The 22,667-nt window shown below is 46.5% G+C and overlaps 1 protein-coding gene across 1 annotated transcript; it reads right to left on the reverse strand.

Moving 5' to 3' along the window:
- Positions 1-787: 787 nt before the first annotated feature.
- DCSTAMP (dendrocyte expressed seven transmembrane protein) lies at positions 788-22,386 on the reverse strand. Its single transcript, XM_037133340.2, has 4 exons — positions 22,341-22,386; positions 9,158-10,199; positions 4,263-4,571; positions 788-3,137 (listed from the first exon to the last, which is right to left on the reverse strand). The coding sequence occupies exons 2-4, from the start codon at positions 10,184-10,186 to the stop codon at positions 3,063-3,065; spliced, it is 1,413 nt and encodes a 470-aa protein (XP_036989235.2). The 5' UTR covers positions 10,187-10,199; positions 22,341-22,386; the 3' UTR covers positions 788-3,062.
- Positions 22,387-22,667: the final 281 nt, after the last annotated feature.

Raw genomic sequence — 22,667 nt, forward strand, 5'->3', positions numbered from 1 at the left:
TTAAATCACATTGGGCCGTATCTTTCTGCCTCGACCAGATTAACAAAGCACATTTCCCCACAGATGTCTCAGAAAATTTAACTGACCATTCATTTAAATCTGAAGTGGATACGCTGCAGTTACATAAGCACTTTATCTCCCGAGTTAGACTGGTCCGAATGAGCAAGTCTGAGTCTATTTTCAAGATCAAAATTGCCTTTTGTGATAGCACCTCCCTGCCAGCCTGTCCTCCCAAGGGGCCAGGCCAGTGCAAGGACGAGCTGGCCTAACAGAGAGAAACAGGAAGACATTCTGCAGAAGTCTTGTGAACTGGTCAGAGTCAGTCTGCTGGAAACAAAAAGAGATTTTGCTACTTCAGAAAAGTAATTTTAATTTAAAGACTAAATCCCCTTCACCAACCTCTCTAGTGCCCTCCTCGTAGAAAAGAGGATAGACTGGTCACGGTCCCACAAAGGTGCCGCCTACAGCTGCTGTATATTGTCCCTCGTTACCTAAGCATCTGTCATTCTTCCTGACTACGTTAAAAACATGCCAAGGCAAGGACTGGGGGCAGGGGGAGGGGGCCGGGTGGGCATCACCAACACCTTCTTTGAGCCCTGTTCAAATGTTCGCTGTTGTTAGTCAGATAAGTGAGTTAATTAGCAGAATTTAGAAAGGCAGATGCATCCAATTTCCTCTAAAAATTGAGCAGTTGATTCTTTGTCTTAGTAATGTGGGGAAGATCCCTTACCTCAAGGAGGAATAAATACACAGTAAATGCAAAAATTCACATATTGTATCAGTTTATTAATATATACATTTCTTTAGAAAACACAATAAAGCATGAAATCAAGAATATTTAAAGAAGCCAAAATTATAAATGCATATTCACCTTCTCTGATTCTTTTTTCGTTCAAAACTTTACCAATTATGTCAGCATTTACTGGAGTATGGACCGTAGAACTGGTCCTAAGTGGTGATAACAGTTATTGCTGGTAAACTTATTCCATGATTTAGTAATTTGGGGACATTCTGCATGAAACGAGGTTAAAAGAAATTTCTCACAGTTTTCGAATTATGCCCACACGCTTTATGTGCAAGGTTCGAAGGCAGATGGATGGTGTGGATTTCCTAGTATCACATGACTCCTTTTGTGGAGCAACTAAGGAACCCATGGTTTCAGGAACACACTTTGGGAAATGCCGAATCAGACACATTTCCAATTAGGCTCCTTACGTGAGAGCAATTTCCCCAGCGAAGACCTGAATGGAAGGACCTGCGGCTCTAAAACTTGCCAGGATGTTGGATCTCCATCCTGGCTGCCCCATTACAACCACCTGGGGCTTGAAACACGTGAGTGTCGGGCCCCACCCCAGGCCAGCTAGTCAGGGCCTTGGAGGGTGAGATTCCTGACCTATAACACGGGAGAAATTGTACCCTCTCAGGGCTGCCATGAACCAGAAATGAGGTCGCGTGTGTGAAATGCGTACTTGGGTGCCTGAAACAAAGTTTAGTCTTCGAAAAAAAGTTTCCTTCTGGGGATAGTGTAGAATTCCAATCAAGACATGTTGAAGATACAAAAGTAGAAAACCACTGCTTGGTGGTCATGGTTCTGCATCCACGAACGCTAAAATCAGAGCATGAAGTGGGGATGACAGACAGGATGTTTGCATGGTCTCAAAGCATTTCCCCTTTGAGACCATACTTATTATGATCACAAAAGGAAACAGTGATTGAGCACTAGGGCAGACCCCACCTGAATCGAGGCTGACAGGTAACCTCACCAGCAATGAGACACGCCGGCACCATGCACCTCCGGACCTCACCAAGAAGAGTGTGGCATCGGTTCTGGAGTATTCTTGCCCTCACGGCATTATCTGAGTTTGCTTACAGGGGTCATCAGACAATCCCAAGTCAAAGGGCACTTTACAAAATAACTGGTCAGTACTGTCCAAAAGTATCAAGATAATGAAAGAAAAAGGAAGGAGTGAGGAACTGTTACTAATCGGAAGAGACTAAGGAACCATGATGACTAAATGCAGTGTGAGAGCCTGGATTGAATCAAGAGCTATAGTGATAAGGAATATAGAAAAGGGATGTAGTGAGGCAACTGATGAAAAGTTCAATGAACTCTGTAAGTCACACATTTTTTCAGTATCATTTACTCGGTTTTGACAACTGTGCCATGGTTATGTAAGATTTCAACATTCGGGGCTGATGGGTGAGGGGTAAATGGAACTCTGTACTACTTTGAAACCTTTTTGTACGTTGGAACATTTTCAAAATAAAAGTTAAAAAGAAAAAAATAATGTTTCTTTATTTCTTATCCATTCTTGGACTTTAGAGATAATAAAACCAGAGTTCGCGGAGGCTTTTCTCCTTCCTCAGTGTTCAGAGTACAGAAGGAGGCCTCCGTACATAGGGTATGTACTGATACAGTGGAAAAAAGGCCTAACATGTACATTTTAACAAAAATTTTATATGACTTTGATAAATGTGGTCCCTAAATCACTGTGGCTAGGAGATTTGGTAGGAGACGGAAACAAAGGGATCCCACAGAGGTGGTGGGGAGAAGAAATTAGAAGCTGCTGGAGATGGATTTGGGAAATGGTTCTTGAATAAGGGAAGAGGGGAGAGACAGTTGTGGGGCTAGGGAATAGCTATGAAAGACACCCAGAAGGGCAGAAAAGGGATTCAAGGCTAGAGGTATTTTACTGGCATTATGCCTGCATATTCTCCTTGGCATTTGTTTGTGAGCCTGCAGTAGAGATGTCAGGGGGGTTTCCAATTTTTTTTTGTTTTTTTCTTTAACTGTTACTCCATGCTAAGACTTATCCTCGGAGGACTTGGTTGTAGTGACACCGACTAGATCATGTCCCTCATGTGGAAGAGATGACATAACCATTTACCTGCCAGCCCTTTGGCCTTTACGGAGAAAAGTGGTTTGGCCACAAACTCAGCCCTGAAGGGCCACGCAGTGTAGTTAGTTGTCTGATGCTGGGCATGGGGTTGGGGGGGACCACCCTCAGTGGACCTGGGAGAACGGCTGGTGAAGGGTGGCCGAGACACGACGCTGGGGTCTCTCATGGATTGTCATCACCTGCAGTGTCCACTTGCTTCTTCCTAATCACTCTCAGGACTGGAAGCCAGAAATGAATCTGAAGAGACAAAAAGGTGAGCAAATGAGCATCAGAGCCCTTTCAAATGCCTCCGACATAAAGTTCTCATCGTGGGGATACTGCTGTCAGGAAAAATTGCAGAAGACTCTGAAATGACCAGAAAACAACCATCCTTGTGGGTTTTCTTGCTCTTTCATTGCCCATGAGCTATTTTCCAACTGTGTACCTTGTTGACGGCTGATAGCAACAGCGCAAAGGATTCTTGTCCAGGCACCTGCAAAAAAACCCCATAGAGTACAGTTGACCCTCCCAATCACCCTTCCAAAGGAGTCAGTTTTGGATCTACGAAGTGAATTAATTTTGGTTTTCCTGATGGCCTGTATGTATGCGCACTTTGAATTGCTCTTCGAATTGGTTGGATTTTTTACTGTTTTCTTTTCATTAATAAGTCAAATAAAACCTTTGACAAGCATTTATTTTATGTGTCTGAAAGTCATTATATTACTATACATGTGTATAAACATACGTATATATCACATATACATATATATCATACTACACATCATATACATACTTTAATGCTGAAGAATGAGCAAATTCTTTGGAGTTTACCAAGCTAACAGAGCAAAGTTTCCCTCTCTATTATTTATTTATCCTTAACCTGGTAAAGTAACCCCTTATTCATTGCAAAGGGCCTTCCCAGGAGTCTCTCTATAATATGACTAAGCATACTCACTTGCAGTCATTGTTTGGACAATCTTGTAGAATCCTTTAAACCAGGGTGTCAAACTCATTTTCACAGGGGGCCACATGTGACTTGTGGTTGACTTTGAAGGGCTGAAATAATTTCAGGACTGTATAAATGTAACTACTCCTTAATGGTTAATGACTTGAAATTACATTCAGCCCTTTGAAAGCACCCGCGAGGCTGATGTGGCCACTGGTGAAAATGAGTTTGACACCCCTGCTGTAGACCAACACCTAAAATCACAGAGCTAAGAGCTTTAGCCATGTTTATCTGTTAACTCCCCCACCTACATCAGTGTCCCACCCGTTGTGGAAGATACAAACCTAATGTGAAGTTAAAGAATGCTTTGAAATCCCGTTTTGCCCTTTAAACTCAGAATGTCCTTAATTGCAGGTCACGCCTCGTCTCGGCCTTACCTTTGTGAAGTACAGGTTCAGCGGCCTGTGCACTTCCCTTCCCGGCTGCTCCGCCCTCTTCCTCAGCAGCTTCGCATGCAGGTACTGGACCCGCTCCCCCTGCACGCTCGGGTAGAAAGATGCTGAGACCAGGATTTTCAGTTGCATCAGGAAGGGGGACGACAGTCCTAGCATCACTAGCATCACAAGAATAATGCTGAGAGGAATCCAAGTGGTAGAGAGAAGGAGCTTCGGTTTAGGAATGCAGTTGGGTTCAAACAGAGATATATTAAAAGAAGAATCATGGATGATGTTTTGAGCTCCTTGCTCCTGAAATAAAACAATAAAATCATCAAGACCCATGCTATTTCATGTTCATTCCTTGTCTTTGTCACTACTGCCCTGTGACACATAATACCATTTGTCTTAAAACGGGCAGGGGGCATGGGCCGCAGGGGCTGCCGCAGTTTCTTTCGCGAGCTGTGACTGGTGCAGAGGCCCAGGGGAGGCCTTATCAGTACCTACCCCAGTGTTCTCCAAAGTGGGCTTGTGGAAACACAGGTTTCCTTGAAAAGGGTATCACATAAGTTTGTCTGCATATCCCCTCTTTGGAGAGCCATGGTGCCCATGAGACCTCTGAAGGCTCTGAGAAGGCAGAGAAATCCGTGTAACGTCAGCCAGCTGTTATCCTAACAAATGTGGCCACATAACCCATTTTTATGGAGCACCTGTTTCTATACTCTAGGCCATGTGGGACTAATGAACGATGGTTTTAACTCAAATGGGAGCAAAGATTTTTGGCGCATAGCCCCTTAAGATCCAGTCATACACTCCCCATGAGACCACCAGGTCACAAGGAGAGAGGGGCATTACATTATGTTCTAAGTCAACATTCTAGAGCTGGTAGGGAGGGGGAATTATTCCTAGTGACAGAATACTAAGAATAGTATTTACTGAAGATGGCTCTAAAGTCCTATTTTTAGAGGTCTCAAAATAGGATGTTTTCTTATCTCTTGGATGCTCCAGAAAGGCATTCCTTCCTGCTTGTAAGCAAGAGACGGAATCAGTTGCTCTCAGCAAACCAGTACAGAGGACAGAAGATGACATTCAGCCACCCAGCCAAGCCACCGATGAGAGAGGTGTGTGCTGATTCAGCTCTTTCTCTTCCCTGACCTGAGAAAGTCATTTAATCTCTCATTGGATTTGTTTTCTAATTTGGTAAAACAGGAATTAATGGACCAGATCCTGCCCATGAATAAACTACTCCCAGGGTAAATTAAACACCTTTGGGATGGAGCATTAACCTTACAGACTAGAGCCATTAGTAAGTTATCACCGCTGCATCCCGGTGTCCTGGGGCCAGGACTGTCGAGAAAGAACCCAACCCACCCAAAGAACACCAAACACCGTGGGTCTACTCTAATACCTGTGTAGAGCCTAGAAATCCCAAACCAGGGACCTCTATACAAAAGTGGAATGAAGTCTGTAATTTCCCCAGCACTGTGGCTGAGCAATGAAAGGCATTTGTGTTGCCTCTCCTCTTATTAAGATAGTTTGCCTACAATTAAATAGAGAGATTTCTATCCCCAGAGCAAAAGCATGCACTCTGTTTAATAGCATTGAAGAAACAAACACATCGATTGAGTCAGTGATGAGAAATCCTGCAATAAGAAAGCGGCGGGTGTTCGGTCTGGGGAGAAGTTATTTAGTCTGGGAATCTAACTGGGGATTTTGCAGTTGGGAGTCAGGGCTTCATAAAGACTGAGTCAATATTTTTGTACAGAACTGGTGGAGGGTAATGTGGAAGACAAATGGACTCTCTCAAAATCCAGAACAATACACTAAATGGTACCCTTATGTTTTAAAATGTGTTTACTTCTTTTAAGTAAACAGTTTGCCAAGATAGTGCTGAGGAATAGACAGAGAACCTGCTCTGGCATCAGACAGTCCCGGAAAGTTAATCTAGACAAATGCTACTCGCATAGTAGGTGCTTAATGAGTAGCAACTATGGCTCTTTTTTCTTACAATGCTGACCCATCCAGTGAGCTCAGTTCAGGTCATTCCCCTTCTTTCTTTTTAATTTAAAATTGTATGAAAGCAGGAGAGACACATTGGCAAAACCTTGAGCTGAGCTCTCTTCCTGCTGACTTCTCCTTTGCAAATCTGCAGCGGTGGAGAGACCAGGAGCCTCCGAGGGCATCCTGGGGTAAGGGCAAGGCACTCCCAGTGGCGAGGACACTGCTGGTGGCACTGTGTGCGTTCCAGGCCCCATCGGAGAGAGTCTGAGCGGAGCTCTCTCAGCCACCTTGGCCTTGCATCTGTTCCTGCGCCCACTGACCTGCTGTTCCTGTGCATGGACGTGGTGGCCTCCCCCTCCAGGACTGAGCCCCTCCACGGCAGCTGTCAGGGTCCAGGCATTTTTTCACCCCCAGGACCCAACGCCCCAAAATTTATTTGTGAGGACATTGCCATTGGAAAGCTTCTGGGCCTTTTTCAAAGTCAGAACTTAACATTTTTTCCCTTGTGTCTAAAACAGCAAGAACTCGCAAAACAGGCATGAATGTTGACTGAGAGAAATAAAGGAGCGAGAAGCAAAACTAGAGAGAAGGAGAAGGGGAGACCAAAAATAGAAATGGGAGGCAAATGGAGGGGCACGGGAGGACAGGGGCCCTCGAACTAGCCACCCCCCAGGATCAGGCCTGTCTGAAACTCCTGTTTGACTTCCAACTGAAGCACAACTTCCATTATCCACTCCGCTCCAGACACCGACAGCAACAGTGTTCTTGTAATTAACTAAATTCTTCAGGGGACGCAGAGGGCTCAGAGTAATCAACTCGGAGAGGCAGCCCAGGGACAGGAGGGGCAGCCTCCTGGACAGGGCCTGCTGAGCCAGAAGAAAAGGGGCGGCAAAGTGGGCGAGCAGCTGGAGGAGCCCCGCCCAGAGATAAAGAGAGATGGGCAAAGTGGGGCTTCAGAAGAGGACTTGCGGGCAACCCCTGGTGCCGAGATTTCCACCACACCGGCACCAGCTATGGCGCTCGAGAAAGAGAGGGGAAATCAGACATGAAGAAGCAGCTGTCTGGGCTAGTGCCCTCCACCCCTGTGTGGATGACTCTCTCTTTCTGTCATGCACACACATACACTACACAAGCACGTGAACATGTATGTACACAACACATACATGCACACATGTATGTCCCATCTAGCTCAGTTTCACAATTTCTGGGTGACCAAAAAAATAAGAATCTGACACTACCCAGATCCTCTGAAGTGACCCCATAATCACAGTTCTCACAGGGATGAAGGGAACAGAGAAGAGATGAAATGCAGAAGACCACAGCTTTCTCTGTTGGAACATGGTTGCTGAGAGGAGTGAGAATAGAAGGGACAAAGGCAGGTGCCCCAAGACTCAGGAAGAACAAGTTCAGGAGGCACAAGCTCAGATAGATGGACTGTCTTGGCTAGTGAAGATTTTTGTGGCTCTATTCGGTGGCGCCGTTCCTTGGGTGCTGGGTTTAGAACAGTCTTTCTCAATCTTGGCCGCACATGAGAATTACTCAGGAGTTTTTCTGAACCTCTTGCCCAGGCCTCACCCCAGTCTGGTTAGATCCAAAGGGCCAGGCCAAAGCATGGGACTAGTTTGCCTGTTTACTTGTTTGGCTCCCAGTGAAGATACCGCACCAGGGCCACTGGTCTACAAGGTCTTTGCTCTCCAGCACCTGAGGAACCTGCATTTTTCCACGTGTGGTCCATGGACCGCCTGCTTTGAAATGAATGAAGTGCTTACTAAAAGTGCTCCCTTGTTTAAAACGGAATCTCTGTACATTGAGACCTAAGGCTCTGCATTCACCCCCAGGAGATTCTTAAGAAACTTAAGGTTGACAGCACTGATCTAAGCTGCTTGAAAAACAAAAGTGTAGCTGGTTCCATTTATTCATGGCCCTAGCAACAGCTGTATTTTTTGATTACGTAGGAGCCCTTTTACAAACACCATCCTCTTAAACGCTGATGTATTAGGGTCCCTCCTGTTTGAGAAGGACTCAGGACTGCAAAAAAAGGAGTTCTCATTCACAGTAGTTGCTCACAGCCTACTGGCATAACAAGCCTGAGGAGAGAGGAAGTCAAGCCCTGAATCTGGCCTTTTAGGTTCACGTCAGGCACCCTTGCTTGAAATTCAACTTCGTGTTCCCCATCAGAGACCCCTAGGCCCATATTTCAGTGCCTGCGGAATGTAGGAGACTAAAAGATGGGCCCCCCAACAGTATAAATTTCTAATCCCCAAATCTGTAAATGTGGTTTTAGTTAGGGGGAGAAGAGGACTTTGCAGATGTTATTCAGTGAAGGACCTTGAGATGGAGAAATTACCATCCTGGTAAGCCCCATTGCAACCCCAGGCATCCATTCAGAGAAAGACAAAGAGAGGTTTGGCGTTCAGTGCTGAGAAGGCGATGTGGAGACAGAAGCAAAGATGGGGTGGTGCAGGCACATGCCAGGGAATGCCAGCGGCCACCAGAAGCTGGAAGAAGCAAACAGTGGCTTCTCCCTCGGGGTCTGCAGGGAGCACGTGGCTGCCAACGCCACCCTGATGTCCTCCTAGCAACACTGATTTCAGACTTCCTGACCTGAGAAGTATTAGAGAATGAGTTTCTGTTGCTTTAAGACACACATTTATGGTCATTTGTTACAGCAGCCACAGGAAGCTAACACAGTGACAAACGTTTTCAGAATGATATCCTCTAACACTGGGACTTTAATTTAACCACCATCTGATGGGCTCCTGTACGTGGGAGGAACCGTGCCAGGCACCGGAGATCCAAGGTGGTAAGACACTGCCCTGCCTTGGAAGGTTTGTGATCTCGCAGAGAGACCGGCTAACAGCCAGGATACACCCTGAGAAGAGCCCGTGAGCACCTACCTCCCTGTGCAGTTTTAAGTGAACTTCCAGTGCTGGCAAGCTTTGAAAATGTCTGCTCACGGAGAAAATGAGCCAATACAGCAGAAAATCGACGGCTGCAAACAACACCCATATGTACAGGTGGGTGAGTATGGGGAGGAAAAACAGCCCCAGCTTCTTCCTTTCTTTAGGAGTGAGCCGGAAAGAAGGGATGACCACATACTTCTTCCTTTCCTTCTTACTCAACGGGAGGACACAGGGTCTCTGTTGGTGCCTCTCCCTTTCGTCAAACTGAACAAACTGTTTGGTGATGTAGATGTTTTCAAACTTCCAACCACAAGGGTCCAGAAATCGCTTCATGAAAAGGCCAGTGCCAAGTAGCACCAGCAAAAGCCCTGCAAGGGCAAGCAGCGGCTCTCCCAGAGAGGACAGCATCTCTGTCGTGGTCACCATTCTGTATAAGATCCCCAGGACCTCGCCTTTAGTGTCGTTTAGCTGTGCCTCCAGGGCTTGGCCGGGACTGAAAAGAGAGACTGCCAGAGTCTGGTTCCAAGAAACAAGATCATCAAACAGACTCAGGTGAGTAGTAAGGCTGTAAATCCACTGAATTGCTTCAATGTACCTTTTCAAAAGTGGCAAATGAATAGAAAAGCTCTTTGCCCTTAGGTTGCAAGTCATACTGTCCAACAGACTCTTAAAGTTGTGAAAGATGTTTTCCACATGTCCAAAGATGACTGCCCCTGTGCCAGCTGTGATCAAAGCATTCCTGCCTTCACGCAGGCCACAGGAGAGGAAGAGGAGAAGAATGAAACATCTCACATGCTTGGAGCAGTACAGCAGGACACACGTGATCACCCAGGAGGTGGTGAAGACAACAGATGATGACAGAAACCAGGAGCAGGCCACTGAGAGGAGGCCCACGGAAATGAAAGCAACAAAACAACAAACTCCCAAATGTTGCATACAGTCCTTCCATCCAGGGCTTCTTGGAGACACATAGATTCCCCAAAGACTTAGGAAGATATCACTGCCTGAGTTCCAGAACCCCATGATCCCTGTGGCCCTGGAAAGGAGAAAGAGACCAGGGTCAGATGTTGCTTTTGAATGTCCTCTGTCATTTTGTAAAGGGCATGGTGGTAGATTCATCACAACTACCCTTCTTGGTCCCTGTACCCATTTGCAATGTGATTTACCACCTTTATTCCATCAAGAAGTGAGAGAAATAGAATCATCAAGAGGTGGGGTCTATTTCTCCAACCCTTGAGTTTGGAATGAACTTGTGATATCTTTGGCCAATAGAATGTGGCAGAAGTGACAGTGTGCCAATCCGAATTTATGATTCACTCTTGCCCTTCTCTGGGCACCTGCTACTAACTTTTTAACAAGTTCAGGTGTATTAGTCTCCTGTCGCTGCTGTGAAAAGTTACCACAAACTTAGTGGCTTATAGAAACACATATTTATTCTCTTATAGTTCTGGAAGACAGAAGTCTAAAATGGGTCCAGACTTCTGGTCAAGATGGTGGCAAAGATAAACATGGCTTACCTCCTCACACAACCACATCAAAAGTATAACCAAAATATAGAACAACCATCACTCAGAACCACCAGAAATCAAGTCGAATAGAAGTCTGACAACAACAGGTTTAAAAAAATACATCTATCCATACTGGTAGGAGGGGCGGGGATGTGGAACCAGCTAGTCCCACATTCACGTGTGGTGGGTAAAAATTCAGGGAGGATATCTCACAAGTGAGGGGTCCCAGCCCTACACCACATGCCCCAGCCCAGGGTTCCAGTGCCAGAAAGATAACTCCCCATAACTTCTAACTGCAATAACCAGCAGGGACAGAGTTGGTGGAAGAAACTTGTGGAGTCCCAAGGAGTTCCTCATAGAGAACCCACAAACGACTTACTCAGACTCACTCCCTCTGAGCTCCTGCACCAGGGTAGCAGCTTGAAAGGCACTAGTGGCATATGGGAAGGAACTGAAATGTCTGGCATCAAGGCAGGAGCTGGAGGACAGTTTTTCCCCAGAAGGAGAGGTGGGCAGAGGCCATTGTCCCTATTCTGAACTCTCTCTCACAGAGCTGGCGAATAGGTGTCATATCTGAGATCCATCAACCTGGCTAATACTGTTTGTCCTGCCCTGGAGGTCCCTTGAGGCTCTGTCCCACCCAACTTAAGGGCTCACCCAAAATGTTAATAGGGACTTATCTATATGAATGACTGGTCCTGTCTCATGGTTCTCAACTTCCTAAAGCCTCTCAAATGAATAACAGTTGGCCTCAGTGAGTCCCCAGCCCCCGTACCCCTTGCTAAGAGGCCCCAGGCCTGGCATTAGCAGTAGCCAGCCTAGAGTCACCACTTGGCTTCACCTGGGAAACCCCAAGCCCAGCACAAGTAGCACACATCTCAGATTGCTTTATAGCTCAGGCAGGGTGGCCTCAAGCAAAACACAGATGGGCGCTGACCTACGCCTGGAAAATCACAGGACTCATACACCCAGTGGACACCTACAGGCCATGTTGGAGCATCACTAACCTGCCCCCACACAGCTGATCCTCCATGGAGGGTGGAAGTTGGTGGTCAGTGGTCACAGCCAGTCCTTGCTGATGACTGGCCTGAGTAAATTCCTCCCATTGACCTACCAAGAGTAATCAAGTCTCAACTACAAGAGGAGGGTGTCTCAGCCCACACAAAGGGTACACCTTGAGTACACAGCTTGGGTGATAGGGGAGGCTGTGCAACTGGACCCTAAAGGACACCTACTTAGTAGGCCATGCTACTAAGACAGGGTGTCATAGAAGCTCTATTTACAATACATAGAAACACGCACAAGGAGGCTGCCGAAATGAGGCAATGAAGAAACATGGCCCAAATGAAAGAATAGATCAAAACCCCAGAAAAAGAACTAAATAAAATGGAGATAAGCAATGATTTGGGACACAAGGAAGCAAAAAACAATCAAATAGAATAACAACAACAACAAAAAAGAATCCCCAAAAAGCAAGGATAATATAAGCAGCCTCTGGGACAAACTAAGAGGTTCAACATTTGCACCATAGGGGTGTCAGAAGGAAGAGAGAAAGAGCCAAAAATTGAAAATCTATTTGAAAAAATAATGAAAGAAAAATTCCCCTAATTTAGTGGCAGAAATAGACATAGAAGTCCAGGAAGCACAAAGAGTCCCAAAAAGGTGGGCACAAAGAGACCCACTCTAAGACACATCATAACTAAAATGCCAAAGCTTAAAGATAAAGAGAGAACCTTAAAAGCAGCAAGAGAAAAGCAGTCAGTTACCTACGGGGGGTTCTCATAAGACTGTCAGCCGATTTCTCAAGAGAAACTTTGCAGGCTAGAAGGAATTGGCAAGAAATATTCAAAGTCATGAAAAGCAGGAACCTACAGCCAAGATCACTCTACCCAACAAAGCTATCATTTAGAATCAAAGGGCACATAAAGGGCTTCTCAAACAAGGAAAAACTAAAGAAGTTCATCATCACCAAACCATTGTTATATGAAATGTTAAAGGGACCTTTTTAAGAAAAAGAAAATTAAAACTATGAACAATAAAATAGCAAAAAATAAGAATCTATCAACTGAATCTAAAAGACAAACTAAGCAAACAAGAAAAATAGAGACAGAAGCATGGATATGGAGAACATTTCAATGGTTTCCAGATACGAGGGGGGATATTGGGGAATGGAGGAAGAGGTGAGGGGATTGAGAAGTACAAATAGGCAGTCACAGAATAGCCATGGGGATGTAAAGCACAGTATTGGAAATGGAGTAGAGGAAGGACATATATGCATGACCCACACACATAAACAATGGTGTGGGGATTTCCTGAGGGAGTGGGGGCTTCTGTGTGGAGCGGGGACAAAGGGGAAAATTTGGGGATAACTGTAATAGCATAATCAATAAAATATTGTTAAAAGTTTTAAATTATAAAAAATAAATAACATAAAATAAAGTGGGTCCAGAGGGCTGGGTTCTTTCTGGAGGCTCTGGGGGGAACTTGTTTCCTTGCCTTTCCCACCTCCCGGAGCCTGCCTGCATTCCCGGCCACACATGCTCTCCTCCATCTCAAACTAGCAATGCTGCATCTTCTTCTTTCTCTGACCTCTGCCTCCATCCCTGTATCTCCTCTCTATGACTCTGATCCTCCTGTCTCCCTCTCATAAAGATCCCTGTGATCATATGGGCCCACCCAGATAATCCAGGAAAACCTCCCATCTCAAGATCCTTAACTTAAGCACGTATGTAGAGTAACTTCTGCCACAAAGGGTAACATTTTCACAGGTTCTAGACATTCAGACACGGGCCTCCTTGGGGTGGTGTGCATCATTCAACCTGTCATATACAGATTGGGATGTGGGATAACAAGGGACACATGACCAGTCTATCTCATCAACTCAGCCAATAGCCAGCTAACTGCCAGACTGTAAAGAGACCATCCTCGACCAGCCAGTCCTTTGCCAGCCCAACAGCTGATCAAAGATACTTGTTCAATAACAAATGTTTATGTATTTTAAGCCACAGAATTCTGTGCTGCTTTATTAGCCAGCAGTTGTTCCTTGGTGAGAGCAGCAAAACTGTGTCATCGGTCTTAAAGGTTGCAATGAACCCTAGGCTGATGGATGAGCTGAAATTTCAATGATCTGCATTATTATGTAAGATCACTTTCTAATAGTCATCCATTTTCTTGTGCTCAATTTTACAGACCAGAAAGCGTATCAGGGGCACCCAAACTGAAATGCGGCATTGGCTTGAGGCCACTGCATCTCTGCTCTGTAAAAACCAGGTCTTTCCTCTCCTGAGACTGTGATGAAGGAAACAAGAATGTTTTGTCACTGAGTTCATTATCTTTGCTGTTTCTCCAAATCTGGCATAATGAACATACGGGTGCTGTGGGGCTGCTACCACCCTGTCAGCCACATAGATTTAGGTCTGTGATGAAATTGGGTTCGTTTGGAACAATGCAACATCAATTTGAGATGTTTCTTTCTTGATTGACATGAAAATATCTAATGAGCATTATACCATATGTATGGGATTTCAGTGAAGATACCGATCAGTTTAAAACCCCCTCAAATAAATGTCTGCTCACACCAGATACAATGGGGCTGGATTTATGGAGCATCTCAATACTGTCTGAGACAGTGACTTATCCCCAGGGAGTGGGGTGTCCAGGCATGGGCTAGAGGGCGTGAACCGAGCAACCTGGGATGAGGAAACGACTCTTCCTCTGTGTTCACGGAAAATGTAGTTAAGGAAGTGCAGAAATGAGATGGGAAAACAGGAAGGTTAGGAACAAACCTGTGGAAATTCCTCCGGCCATAATATAGAAGGCTCATCACTCCTGTCGTGTAATCTGAATGGAAGTGCTCAGCACAGAAGGGAGCTATGGGGAGAAATTAAGTGTTGAAGAGAGGACATTGCCGTGTGGGACTGGCCTTATCAGAGATTAAGACGCTCCAAGGGAACGTTCTTATGTTGTCAGGAGGGAAGGGAATTGGAGCCGTCATTAGAATGGGGGCCAGCAAAAGCACGCAGTTCTTTTCCCTCCCACAAGCTGGCTTCCTCTCAGAACTGGAGGCTAGTTTGAAGGTTGGCAGTGCTCCTGTGCACCCACCCGACCCCCAGACCACTCTGACCTGGGAACTCACGATGGGCCCCGTGCTCTGGCCCCTCCCCCAACATGGCCCAACATCTCAGGTGTGTCACCTGAGACCCGCTTCTCTGCCCGAACAAGAGGACTCGAGCCCTCCCTCGGTGCTGAGCTGGGGGCAGAGGACAGGACAGTCAGCACCAGAGCAGGTCGGGATGCACCACCTCTCCTCTTAGGTTTGTCCCCGTTCGCTTCCTTTTTCATGGCTCGGGATTTGACCTCAAACCATTATTTGATAACTTCACACACTAGTAGGTATCCATTGCCTGTTGTGTCCTAGGCACTTCGCCTAAAGCCTCCTCCTGCAGCCTCTGGAGACAGGTGCTCTTCGGACTTCACACAGAGGACACGGAGACTCAGAGGGCTCGCTGAACCGCGCCAGCGACGGCACAGAGAGTGGGTGGCACAGTGGGATTCAGACCAGGTCTCCCCGACTCCGGCCAGCTCCCTGTCCCCTGAATTATTCTCAGATTCCATGACTCGATTACGAGACAGGATGCTCAGCTCACTGTGTATCCACCGGAAATACATGCCACTGTCTGCCAGTGACTGTGTAAGAACCGACCTGCATAGCACAAACCCACTTCTATCTGCTCACGTGTTCCCCTGCATGGTAATAGTTGATTCTGTAAGGGTATGTCTCAAATCATGAAATTTTCTCCAAAGCAAATCAGAAATCTCACTCAGCTTTTTAATTTTTTCTATTATCTTTTATGAGCACCATTTTGCTTGCTTCCTAAAAAATTAATAATGTACATGTATGATTCATTTTTTCCTTCTCTTGTACATTGTGTTCTTAATACAGATCTTTCTCTGAAAGTAAGAAACAGATTTATGGACATATTAAAGTTTTAACATTCAGCAATAAAATCTAATATCAATTAAATAAGATCTATGACTGCAATTTTGTCCTGTAAGAGGGCCATGTTTTCTTAACAAGCAACAATTCTAATATTATCCCTTTTGTTTTTGTGCTGGAGACAGCACATCACCAAAAGTCACCAAAACTCTCCGGGGCAAGAGGACTGAGAGCAACCTCTCCTGTTTTATAGCTCAGGCCGGGGAACTGAGCATCGGACGCAGACACTGGTGTTCCAGCCTACCCTTCCTGCCACTGTTGAATATGACCTCGATTTCTTCTCCGATCTCAGTTTCTCATTTTTCCTACTTGAATGAAAGACCTGTCTTTGCCCCTACCTGCAGAGACTGAATGAGCAGAGCTTTAGGGAGCACCTCAACACACCCTGGGGAGAAAGGTGCCCAGTAGATGCAATCCACCTGCTGCTGCAGAAAATGGAGACCCTTTCCTCTCTGAAGGTCGTTAGGAAGAATGGGACGCCCCCAGCTGATGAGAGACTTAGGGACAGAAGCTGGCTGGCACCACCTTCCCAGCACTGACCCTTTGCCTTCAGATGTCTGCCAATCTCTTCCCTCTTGCTCCCGCAGAAGGGCAGTCATCTGCGGAAGGGCAGTCGTCCTGCTGGTCTTCAGCTTTCTCCATCTGTCTTCAGCCGCATGCCTTCATCCTCTGCACATCAGTGAATCAAGCTTTGGGCAAGACGGTTGTTTATTTCTTTCTCAAAGACTTTTTCAAGCAGACACCCAAATTCCTAAATTTTGTTTTTAGAGCTAGAAGAAGTCTTAGTGATCAAGAGCTTCTTCAACTTGACTATACAATCGCTGGAGGAATCCCGTTGAAATGCTGATTTTGACTCCCAAGAGAGTCATCTGAGCTTTTGCATTCCTAATGACCTCATTAGGAACTCATCAGTCCCAGCTGGGGCTGATGCTGCTCCACTGACGACCAGACCTGGGCAGCAAGCTCGAGTGGTCAGCACTGTCTGACAGCACTGTCTGCGATGATGGAAAAGTTCTGCATCTGTGCTGACTGATACAGTTGGCACTAACCTCACATGTCAACTGAGCACTTGCACTTGAAATAGGGCTAGTGCAACTGAGGAGTTGCACTAGCCCTATTAAAACGAACTTTCTTTAGTTTTAATTAATTTAAATTTAAGTAGTCACCTGTGGCTGGTGTCCATGTATGAGCTGCACAGCTCTAGATGACTGACAGCTAGCCGGCTGGCTTCCCCAGAAGAGGAAGTGAACATCCACAAAGGCTAAGGGACTCGCTGAGCCTGCCTGGCGTTGGAGGTAGAACTGGGAGTGAGCCCCTAGTGCTCCACCGCTCAGTGACCCAACATAGCCGCACTTCACCTCTGCCTTTTGTGAACCCCATTTAAAAATCCTTAATAGGGAGGGACTTCCGCCAAGATTGAGGTGTAGGTGGAAACACTGTACCTTCTCCCACAACCAAGTTTAAAGACAACAAAATTTTAGTAACAAAAAACGCAGCCAAAACACAGAAAATTGAACTATACCGAACTCCGACAACAACGAACCCTTCAGCCAGACTGGTAAGAGGAGCGAAGCCAGCAGCTGGTGGAGCAGGGTTGCACAGGAAAACTCGGCTAGACCAACCCAGGTGCGTGGTCGGCAGTTGGTGGATCCCAGGTGTGGGGTGGCAACAGGCAGACCCAGTGAGGGCACAAGGCAGCTGGCTGACTGCAGTCACACACTCGTGCACAGATAAACCAGGAAGGAGCGAGCAGTGAGATGGACCGCGCAGGCCCCAGTGGCAGGGAAGCAGCAGAGGAGACCACTATTGTCCCGCTCTGACCCCGCCCCCACATGCAGCGTCACAAACCAGCGACCTGGGTGGCCCCGCCCTGGTGAACAACTAAGGTTCCGCTTCTCGTATATAACAGGCACGAACAGACCAAAACATGGCTCAAGAAGAACTCAAAGCCCCAGAGCCCATAACTCTAAGTGACCAAGAAATAGCCAAACTTTCAGATGCACAGTTCAAAGCACTGGTGATGAGAATGCTCACAGAACTGGTTGATTTTAGTCACAAATTAGAAGAAAAAAATGAAGGCTAAACTAATTGAAATGAAGAGAAATGCACAGGAAACCAATAGTGATAGAAAGGAAACTGGGACTCAAATCAATGGAGTGGACCAGAAGGAAGAAAAAAATGACCAAACAGAAAAATGAAGAAACAAGAATTTTAAAAAATGAGGAGAGGCTTAGAAACCTCCAGGACATCTTTAAACGCTCCAACAGCCGAATTATAGGGGTACCAGAAGGGGAAGAGGAACAGCCACGAGTGGAAAATTTATTTGAACAAATAATAAAGGAGAACTTCCCCAATCTGGCAAAGGAAATAGACTTCCAGGAAATCCAGGAAGCTCAGAGAGTCCCAAAGAACTTGGACCCAAGAAGAAACACACCAAGGCACATCATCATTACATTAGCCAAGATTAAAATGAAGGAGAGAATTCTAGAAGCAGCAAGAGATAAGGGGACAATCACCTACAAAGGACTTCCCATCAGACTGTCAGCTGATTTCTCAAAAGAGACCTTACAGGCAAGAAGGGGCTGGGAAGAAGTATTCCAAGTCATGAAATCCAAAGACCTACAACCAAGATTGCTCTATCCAGCAAAATTTCATTTAGAATGGAAGGACAGATAAATTGCTTCTCAGGTAAGATCAAATTCCAGGAGTCCATGATCACCAAGCCCTTATTATATGAAATGTTAAAGGGACTTATCTAAGAAGAAGAAGATAAAAAAGAGGAACAGTGAAAGGACAGCAAATTCACAGTTATTAAGAACCACACCTAAAACAAAAGCAAACGGGGAGGTCAGCTAGATCAGGAGTGGAAACGTGGAAATGAAGATCACATGGAGGGTTAGCAACTGGGGAGTGGGAGGAGGAGAAGGGGGGAAAAGGTACAGAAAATAAGTGGCACGGAAGGTAGGTGGAAAATAGATAGGGGAGAGGGTAAGAATAGTAGGGGAAATACTATTTCTTTAGGAGAATCTAAAGAACTTGAGACTTGTGGTCATAAACTAAAGGGGGGAAATGGTGGGGGAGGGGTGTGCAGGGTGGAGGGGAATGAAAGGGGGAACAGAACAACTGTAATGGTATAATCAATAAAATTTTTTTTAAAGTTCAAAAACCAAAAAAAAAAAAAAAATCTTTAACAGGGTCCCTGAGCTAAATAGAGCTCCAGTTCCCACATACCAAACATGCCCAACCAGTAGATGAATAATAATGATAATGGTTATCAAGTTGTTAACCGAGTGTCTGGCCACTGTTTTAGCATCTGATACACATTATTCTTAACCTTCACAGTGGCTCTGTATTATATCTAAACATTGTAGATACAGAAAGTGAGTCTCAGAAAGATTAGGTAACTTGCCTAAGGTCACACAGAATAACTGGAAGAGCCAGGATTCTAACCGATGTTTAAGTGACATTGAGGGTTCAAGATGGCCAGCTTCTCAGACCCTCTTTAACATGATCTTCAAAGGGTAGCTCCTAAGTGTGTTGAAATATATCCCCGGAATCCCAATCATGATGCATGCATCCTGAAATGCAGATTCAACAGTGCTGGTATAAGCTCTCCCGTCATTGTGACCTGCCTCTGGTGTCCCCCACTTCCTCTGCCAGCACCCATACTGACCCCGCCAGCACTGACTGCAGGTCCCCATCCTGGCATCAGGCCCATTCTGGTCTGAGGTCCAGGCTGCAGAGCCCTCCTTCTTAACTGAGCCATTGGTCCCAGGGTCAGGGGTCAGACGTTAACCCCAACTCTGTTGAGCTGGGGGTCAAGGTCGGGGCTCTTCCTGTGCTGAAAAATCAGAGCAGCGCAGGCAGCGCTCAGCATTGCAGATGCCCACGGGGCCACACAGACACCTTAAAGAGTGAAGGAAATCAGGAGATAGTTTGGGGGACTGAACAGCAGGAGGTGATGGGCAATGGAGAACCTGTGCCCAAATTTAAGCTCCAGGGGTGGCAGCCCCCAGCCAGCAAATATTACTCTAGACTATACAGAGACAAGGTTGTAGAGTTGCCAAGATTTCTGATTTTTTTTTCAAGAGAAGCCAGAAATCTAGATTTCTTTAGGTGACATCTGATTTTTTTTAAAGGTAGGCTCAAATTATTTTTAAACCCTCTGGCTGATTTTGTCCACTGGTTGCCAGTTTCCAACCCTGGGTCTTTGGGGAATCCTGACATTACTGCCTGCTCTTGTCTTTGCTCCATCTCCCTCCCCACCCTATTCTTTCTCCTCTCTGCTTATCTGAATTACCGCTCCCTCTTTTGATCCCCTGGGACATTTTTAAAATCATGCTGCAGGCCAGTTTTCAGTCGCATGCATAAAGGTTTTTCTCTATGCCTTGGGAATATTTATTTTTGCCCAAAGAGCTCTCACTCTATTACATTCCCTTCCCTTGTGCTACAGGGTCAAGCCCCTCCCTCCCTCTCCGTTGCTTGTTCCAGCACCTTCTAAAAGGCTAACCTGATTCCTTTAACCTGCAATTTCTCTTTATTTTGCCTCCATTATCAGTAATGTTTACTGCCTGACTCAACATCCTTGTCTCCCCTATATCAAGTACCTGCTTCTTGCTTCTACCAAAAGCATATCCCAAGAGTAACTGCCACTTTCCTGCCTTGATTCCTAACCTGCACTTTGTACCACATCCCAGTAGGGAGAACCACAGCTGGAGTCCTCAGGGCAGTATTACAAGCTGAGCCCAGTCTCTCCTTCTTAGGGATAAAGCACCTTCTGTGTGACTGAGTGGGAGGGAACAAGGAAAGGGACAGGGCTGGTGACGAGGAGCCCCGGTCCAAGCCAGGAGCCATGCAGAGCCTCAAAGTCTGCGTATCCAGCCTGAGCCCACACTTATCTGCTTTCACGCAGAGCTAAGCCGTTGCCACGGGAGACGGAGTGGCCACACTTCTCCATCAAGCCTGCACATGCCAGCAGACACCAGCTGCAGGGTGCGTTCATAGTGGCTTCAAGCATGTTCCCTGGGGGAGGGGGAGTATTAAATGTCAGTGGCAGCAACAAAAGCCCTGGCATGGAGTGCAGGGGCTCCCAGCCATCATGTCCACCCCCAAAGCCCCTTGTCCAGCCTCTTTGTTAGGGAGACAAGGAGACCACCATTCCTGAGCACTGTGCTTTGAGCACAGGTCACCCTCAGGGTGCAAAGAACACATCCTTGCTCCACATGCAAGGCCCAGCTGGCAGTCATTGCAGATGGGGCCGTGAAACACTCCTAATCGAACCTCCACGTGGATGGCCCACCCTGGGGGCCTTCTGGTTGGGGGATATTGAAGATGCCCATCACCGGTGCCCACTCCAGCACTGGCCAAGACAAACCCAAGGGCTCGCTGCTCCTGCAAGTGCAAGAGAAGTCAATGTGGCCTTCTTCTGGGAAGGACTTGGAGATGGGGACCCTGGGGCTGTCCCGATACTCCCTTCTGTCCCCACCTGTGGAGCATTCGCCTTGTCTGACATCCCAAAACTTCTATTAAGCAAGACCAACTCTTTCTGACCGTACACCCCATGCAGAAGCCAATGGCTCATGCTCCTCAAACACAGATACAGTCTGCAGACTCCCTGGGGAAAATAAACCCAGATGGACAACCTCTCTACTCATTTGGTTTCCCTGCAACCTGCTCTGCGGATCCCCTATGGGTGCTCCTCGTCTACACCCCTCAGCCTCTCTCACTGTCTTCAGGGCTTGATGGGAAACTCATTTGAAAGGAAACTGGACAAAGGCAGAGTGGGATAGGAGGAGAGCATGGGCAGGGAGACGGGCGGTCCAGCCTGCCTTCATCCAGACGGGTTGTGTGACCTTGGACAGGTCACTTCACCTCTCCGGGCTGCAGCTCCCTTGGGCTAGCCCAGTTCTAAGGTCCCTGCTGCCCAGCAGTCTCTGGAACAAGGCACAGAAGAGCCCAGAGCTGCCTCTGGGTGTTGGCATCTTACAGGAGCCCCGTGCCTGGAAGAGGTACAAAAGAAGAATAAAGCGTCTCTTGTCCTTCTCCCTTTTTCTTTCTCTTTTTAAAAACTCTTGCAGACTTATCATTGGGTTCTGAACACACTGTTCTCTCGGCCTGCCAAAATAGCTTGAGCCGGTGCGGAGGCCCCGGTCTGAGGTAGAATGAATCCCTCGTAACTTTGTTTTAATCATTCTTGCCTTGGGAAAGCCAGCAAATGCCTTCCTCTGTGAAAGCAACCTTCACACAAGAAAGGAAAGATTAATGAAAGCTACTGGGTAAACAGAACAGCGTTTACGGAACAATTCAGTCTGTCGCCCTGCATCCTGCGCTCGGCAGCGGGACCTGGCCAGCCCTGCTGCTCACTAACCCCCACCCAGGCTTGGCTAGCAGCGATTAATTCCTCAAAGGCTGGGGAGAAGCATAAGTCTACACTAGCTGCTTTGTTAAGAGGATATTCCTGCCAAGGTCTTCCCTGAGATGAGGGTATTCACATCCCCCAGGCCAGCGTTAGCGAAGAGTTTCTGATATTTCTGCTTGCAGGTAAACTGCCAGGGTAGAGGAGCGGGGTGAAAGGACCCTCTGGCCTCAATTGTTTATTCCAATTTACTAATATTTAACAACTTCTTGAAAAAAGGCAATTTCAAAAATAAGAGTACTCTGCAAGTTTACTTACAGGTTCGTCTCAGGTTCTTCTTTGCATGCAGAGGTGCCCTTCCCGAGGGCCGGGAGTCTGATATAGAACAGAAAAAAAGGAAGCGGAGTGACACAAGGGTCACATCACCATGAATCAACTGGTTTTATTTCCCACACAACGTGACTAAGTCATTTAATGTTGTCAAAGGGACAGCCGATGCAAAGGCACTACCTACTTCTTTGTAGTGTTTTCCTCAGAATAGATGGTCTAGAAAATAATGGAATGGGATATTTGCAAACGTGAGGAGTAAATGATGGAATCTTAAGTGGTCTCTTTTCCTCTTTCCTCTTCTCTCTCATGCTCCTC

The sequence above is a fragment of the Artibeus jamaicensis genome, unplaced genomic scaffold (genome assembly GCF_021234435.1).
Source record: "Artibeus jamaicensis isolate MK-2021 breed Jamaican fruit bat unplaced genomic scaffold, CSHL_Jam_final scaffold_916, whole genome shotgun sequence".
NCBI lineage: Eukaryota > Metazoa > Chordata > Mammalia > Chiroptera > Phyllostomidae > Artibeus > Artibeus jamaicensis.

What these genes read in the sequence shown, in the direction of transcription:
- DCSTAMP (XM_037133340.2), bottom strand. Translation starts at nt 10,186, where the DNA reads ATGGGGTTCTGGAACTCAGGCAGTGATATCTTCCTAAGTCTTTGGGGA. An exon ending in ACTTAAAACTGCACAGGGAG is followed by an intron (nt 4,572 to 9,157) that starts GTAGGTGCTCAC and finishes GTTTTATTTCAG; the next exon opens with GAGCAAGGAGCTCAAAACAT. An exon ending in TGAACCTGTACTTCACAAAG is followed by an intron (nt 3,138 to 4,262) that starts GTAAGGCCGAGA and finishes TTGTCTCTTCAG; the next exon opens with ATTCATTTCTGGCTTCCAGT.